The sequence below is a fragment of the Camelina sativa genome, chromosome 3 (assembly GCF_000633955.1).
Source record: "Camelina sativa cultivar DH55 chromosome 3, Cs, whole genome shotgun sequence".
Classification (NCBI taxonomy): domain Eukaryota; kingdom Viridiplantae; phylum Streptophyta; class Magnoliopsida; order Brassicales; family Brassicaceae; genus Camelina; species Camelina sativa.
In genome coordinates this window covers 20,010,442-20,016,298 of record NC_025687.1, presented here as the reverse complement: position 1 = coordinate 20,016,298, position 5,857 = coordinate 20,010,442, and the positions used below count along the sequence as shown (strand labels likewise).

The window sequence follows — 5,857 nt, the reverse complement described above, 5'->3', positions numbered from 1 at the left end:
TTTTTTTTTTTTTTTTTTTTTGAATATAATTTTACATTCATACAAAAAGAAAACTTGAACGTTTGACCCCAATAAAACGAAGTCATAACGCCTAATTTGTATGGTCAAATTATATAAATTCTAGAGATTAGGGTCGAATTTGGATATTAAAGAAAATAGAGAGGGTGTGTACTAAAAAACCTGTTACAGTAAGTTACAACATGTGAAACATGTTGTAATTGGATCACTTGTCTCTGTCTCCTTCTCCAATCCGATCGATCGAACCTCATTTTTCTCAGTCTCACCTGTAAAAATGGCGATGTGAGTATTCGGGTACGGATCTCTTATCTGGAAAACGGGTTTCCCTTTCGACGAAAGCCTCCCTGGTTTCATCAAAGGTTATCGCCGTGTCTTTCACCAAGGTCTCTCTCTTTTATCTATATACATATCTTTATCAGACAATCTTGATTATAATCTTAACTAGTTATAGTAATTACTAATTAGTAATGTTAATACGCACTTTAGGTAGTACGGATCATAGGGGAACTCCGGATTTCCCGGGAAGAACAGTGACATTAGAAGCTGCTGATGGAGAAGTCTGTGTAAGCAGTCTTATGATCTTTATAACATCAAATCCAATTCTCTCATTAGTTTTTTTAGCTTATATGATTTTTGATTACACAGTGGGGAGTTGCTTATAAGATAACCAAAGAGGAAGATAAGAAAGATGCTTTAACAGTAAGTGGATTTGATTCTCTTTTGTTAAAATCATGAGAGAAAGAAAACATTTGTAATCTTTTGGATTCTTGTCAGCATTTGGAAGTGAGGGAGAAGCAGTATGATCAGAAAGAGTATCTTGATTTCTTCACTGTGAGTGCTTCTAACTTCATAAATTGGTCTTCTGGTCTTCTTTTGGGGTGTGACAATTAAGCGTACTTGTTGCAGGAATCTAATTCAGAACCGGCTGTAACAGGAGTAATGGTGTAAGAAACGCATACGATTATATCACGTCGGTATGCATATAAACAAGTAACAATGTATCTTCTTTATTTTGCTCAGATACATAGCTTCCCCTGACAAGAAGAGCAACAACAACTACTTAGGACCAGCTCCTCTTGAAGATATTGCCAAGTAGGTGGTTTTGTTATAAGGCCCTTCCTGTTATCATAAAACGAAGATTGCATTTGATATTTGTTTCTTGTTTTTATTGCAGACAGATAGTTAAAGCTGAGGGACCTTCAGGGCCAAACAGAGACTATCTCTTCAACCTCGAAAAGGCTCTCGTTCAACTTGGTAAAATAAACTACTTTTTCAGATCACTCAAAAATATTCAGTTTGTGATTATTAAGTACCAACCCTTGTTTTGTGTTCTTTGGTACCAATCAGGGTTTAAAGATAAACATGTCACAGATCTTGCAAACCAAGTCAGGAGCATTCTTTCAGAGACCCATGAGTTGTCAGTTGATGCTACCGCCAACAATATCTAGAATTCCCCAGTTTTCTTTTCGATTGATCCGTAAAAGAACAAACCCAATTGATACGAGATGCATTTAGCATCCTAATTCAATGTGTTATCACTATCAATCAACTCTCTTCTTTTTCATATTTGATTACATCGTGGAACGGGTATAAAGATCATTCAGTGATCCGGTATACGATTCCCACTTAGTTATCACTGTAACTAAAAATTTGACATGTTACCTGCTTAATATTCATCTTAATCTTTAGTTATCCTTTATATCCAATTCGTCTCCAAAAATCCATTTCACAGAGTCATACTAATGGTTAAAGGTTAAAGGAACAAAATGTCATTCACAGATACAAACAAACCCAAGTTACAGTTGATTAAAGATCCCTTACTGTAAGACACTGAGTCGAGATAATCGTTAAATCATTCGCTTTCTTCTCCACCATCATACCCTGCAAAAAAAAAGCCACGGATCATCAGTTTTAAAACTTGATCAGTAGGTCATTTAGATGAGAGATCAATATTCTCACCGTTGTTTGAATCTTCTTCTTCTTCTTCTTCTTCGCTTTGGCTTCCTTCAGTTTCTTCATTACCTTCCTCTTCTTCTTCGCTACCCTCAGCATCTTCTGGTTCATCACTCTCAGTCTCACTGTCACTATCCACTGTAAATTTTGGCTTGGGAGGAGGTGCAAAACTTGTGGTAGATCTTCTCCTTGAACTTGATACGATGTTGCTTGTATCGAGACCCTCAAGCTCTTTTGATATAGTTTTCCTATTTTTTACTTCTTTGATCTCTGTCAGAGTAAAGCCAGAGAGTTTATTTAGAGTATGTTTACTTATAAACTATTTCATCAAGCTTCCGACAGACTACAAACATCAGTCAGCATGCTTATTCACGTTGAGATCAGTTGAACTAAGAATCAGTTCGCAAAAACTACTGACCTCAATAAATAAAATGGAAGATAAACGTTTTGTTCTAAGCAAAAGAAATCATTCCCAGCGTCACACTACCTTTCTCTGAAGGATCTGAAGACAGCCCCTCTTTGGCAAGTATCTGCTCAAGTTCTTTTATTAGAGTAGCCTCACGTTTCTCTTCAGGAGCCTGCTTGGCTTTCTTGTAAATGCTAGGAGGAACTCTGCCAAGAAAAAACAATAAAGTGACTGGGGTATGAATAAACACCGAACTTCTTAAAAATGTACCAAGTTTGATAGACACCTCATCCCACAAGATTTGATGACTGATTTAAGATGCTCAACACGCTTTCCGTAAACAGTAGTTGCAATCTCCTTTGTCTGCTGTTGAACAACATAAATGCAGAAACCAAATGGGGTAAGTTGTACAAGGTATTAATGGGATTCGAGATAAAAAAAATCACAACCAAGACGTTATACCTTAAAAGGTTTTTCACTATCTCCAGCATCACTCTCAGTCTCTGAATCCGTTTCTGTATGTTTTGCCCTCTTTCTCCCAGATACATGTTTGCCATTTTCACTTTTTCGTTTTCCCATCATCTCTGGTTTAGATAATCTTCTTTTTCGGGGCATTGTCTTCTTTACAGCTACTTCCTCGCTCTCAGTCTCAGCATCACCCTCGCTCTCCACATCACCCTCACTCTCAGTCTCAGCATCTGAATCAAAATTTTCTTCACTACTTACCTCCTCAGATTGTGTTCTCTTCACATTTTCCCTTAGATCTTTTCCAGAAGACTCAGTCGAACGTTTAGGAGCAGCAGGAATTGCTAGTACCTAATTAACCATTAAAAAAGATCAAAATACTTGCCTCCCACTATACTAAAGAGATTACACAATCAATTCAAAGTACTCACCTCATCCAATTCGCTGTTAATGAACTTCTTGAAGGGATCAAGAGACAGTTTCTCTAATTTAAGATCTTCCTCTAAAAGTCGACGAAGTGAACCCATTGTAATTTTCCTGAAAAATAAAGAAAGCCATTACTAAACAGAAAATTCCATCTTCTTAAGCCATGAAAGAGGAAACATTTTAACAGTAATTCATTAATTGCAATCATTAAACTTACTCTACATTAGCCTTAATATACGAAGTTCTTTCTCGTAGGACTCTCCTTATATCACTCTTCATATCTTTAGCCACCCTATTGGGTTTGTTCTCTCCAGTCATAAGTCCCCTCTCAGCGGAGCCTTCCATTTCCTCATAAACACCAGTATCGTCCCTTACATCATTCTTTTCCCCGTTCTCTTCAGACAGGTTCCTCTCAGTTTCTTGAAAATTCTCGGAAGCATCACCATTACCAGGTTCTTCTAAGCACTGCCATCAAGAAAAAAAACATTAGTATTTCTCATGTAACATGAGAATTCAAATGGTTAGATAACAAAGTATGAAGAGAAAAGCCACCTTAACCAAATTCACTTTAACAAAGGTCTTATGATCATCCAGAGCAAACATCTCCAATCCCATGTATTCCTCTAGCATTCTCCGAACACTCACGAATGTGAAGGAGCTACAAAATCAAATAAAACTGCAATATGATTCTACAATTCAAACATCATCTGACGATACAAACCCTAATCGAACCAGGAAATGTATATATCATCAATGCCTAGAAAAACCCTAATCGCACACACAGAGAACGTAATCAATCGACTATAGAGTATAGAGGTTAGAGACGAAGAGATTGAGAGACTACTCTGCTTTGTTTCTGAGGTAGGTTACACGAGACCGCATAGCTTCCAGAATCTTCGACTCGAAATCTGTTGTTGCATCAACGTCCTTCGAATTACTCTTACCGTAATTCTGATTCATCTCCGCCGTCCTCATAGCCGTAACCGCCGAGTCGCCATACATTTCTCGCTGCTTAAGCCAAGTGTAAACGGAAGTGAGCGATGACGATGTCCTCGTTGATGCAAAAAAAAATAAAAGCCTTAAAAAAACCCTGGAAAAAAACGGCATGGAGTTGTTTTCTTTGTTTATCTGAAACAACAAACGTCAGTCTCCATTTCTCACAAACGGCACACATTATACAGAGTAGTAGAAATGAGAAATAGTAAACGGGATGTATTGAAATCATGATTTTTTTGGAAGATTTTATAGGATTTAGGAAATTTGGAATTTTGATAGATTTTAAGGAAGTTTATATGATTTATGTTAAAATTCTTTTCAATCCTACCTAAAACCATAAGATTTGGATTTATATAGTTTTAACTAAACAAATCCTCTAGAATCCTTTTAAAGTAGATTTTTAAATCATCAGTTCAATAACAGTGGATTTTAATGGACTTTTTAAAATACATGATTGAATAACATATGATTTGTAAATTTTATACAAATCACTTAAAATGTCAAATTGAATACACCCCTAAATAGTAGAAATCACAATATATTTTGGTATTTGTTAAGTTTTTGGTTATTATTTAGTTCAAAGACAAATAGCTATTTTGGCGCCTTAAAGAACAAAAAACAGTGGAAGAAAACTTTTTTTGTCGAATTTATATATTATTATCACGAAAGGAAACCGAAAAATTTGATGAAATTGTGAAATTTAATTGTGTAAGAATAATTTCCATAATAGAGTAAGTGAAGTAACGATTAAATGAAATGTGTTTGAATCATTAACTGATTAGTTTTAATCGAATAGGCGGGAAAGATAAAATCTAACTTTTTAGGGGACAAGTTTGTGGATGGGTCCTACAAGAAAACTAACAAACTTTTAAAAACATGATGGTTACCAAACAATGAGGCACCAACTACCCCTGGGCATATATTCCGAAACCGAACAAACCGATTTGGATCGGTATCGGTTTCTCAGTTTAAACCGATCGGTTTTCCTATTGAGTTTGATTCGGATTTCGGATTTAAACCGATTTAAACCGAAATTCGATCGGTTATCCGCTAAACCGAATTCCCAATTAATTTTAGGCATTGGTATTATTTTTGGGCTTCTACGCAAGCCCATTAACTATAAACAGATCTTTTTTAAAAATTTAATAAAATTTTGTTGCCATGAGGATTCGAACCGTAGACATAATGGTAAGGGACATACACGCTAACCATTTGAACAAATTCAACTTTTTGGTTTTGCTTTCCTAATGATATATATAAAGGATTCGGTTTCAGTTCGGATTTTTTTAAAAAATTGAAAACCGATCCGAATCCTAACTAATCCGAACCGATCCGATCCGAAAAATAGTCGGATTCTAAATGGATTTTACACATCCTAATCCAAAAAATCCGATTCAATCCGAACCGAAAATCCGAATGCCTAAGGCTAGCCACCAACCTTCAACGATAATTAACTTCTCTACATAAAAGATGTGAAATCACATGTCTCAACAAAAAAAATGTATGATTAGGGTCTACAAGTGGCCAGCCATTTTTATAGAGTGATAAGGGATAGGGATATATATATATATATATATATATATATATATATAT

At 35.7% G+C, this 5,857-nt stretch overlaps 1 protein-coding gene and 1 pseudogene across 2 annotated transcripts; one reads left to right on the top strand and one right to left on the bottom strand.

Annotated features, from left to right (window-relative positions):
* LOC104777582 lies at window positions 293–1,688 on the top strand (annotated as a pseudogene).
* Window positions 1,691–4,316, bottom strand: LOC104777583 (eukaryotic translation initiation factor 5B-like). Of its 2 annotated transcripts, none has more exons than XM_010501856.1 (9): window positions 4,113–4,316; window positions 3,821–3,926; window positions 3,486–3,733; window positions 3,274–3,379; window positions 2,840–3,193; window positions 2,664–2,743; window positions 2,459–2,583; window positions 1,978–2,241; window positions 1,691–1,899 (listed from the first exon to the last, which is right to left on the bottom strand). In XM_010501856.1, exons 1-9 carry the CDS (start codon window positions 4,268–4,270, stop codon window positions 1,871–1,873), a joined length of 1,470 nt encoding a protein of 489 aa, XP_010500158.1. In that variant the 5' UTR covers window positions 4,271–4,316; the 3' UTR covers window positions 1,691–1,870. The 2 variants fall into 2 exon arrangements, with proteins under 2 accessions (XP_010500158.1, XP_010500159.1); XM_010501857.1 differs by having other exon boundaries at window positions 2,664–2,740.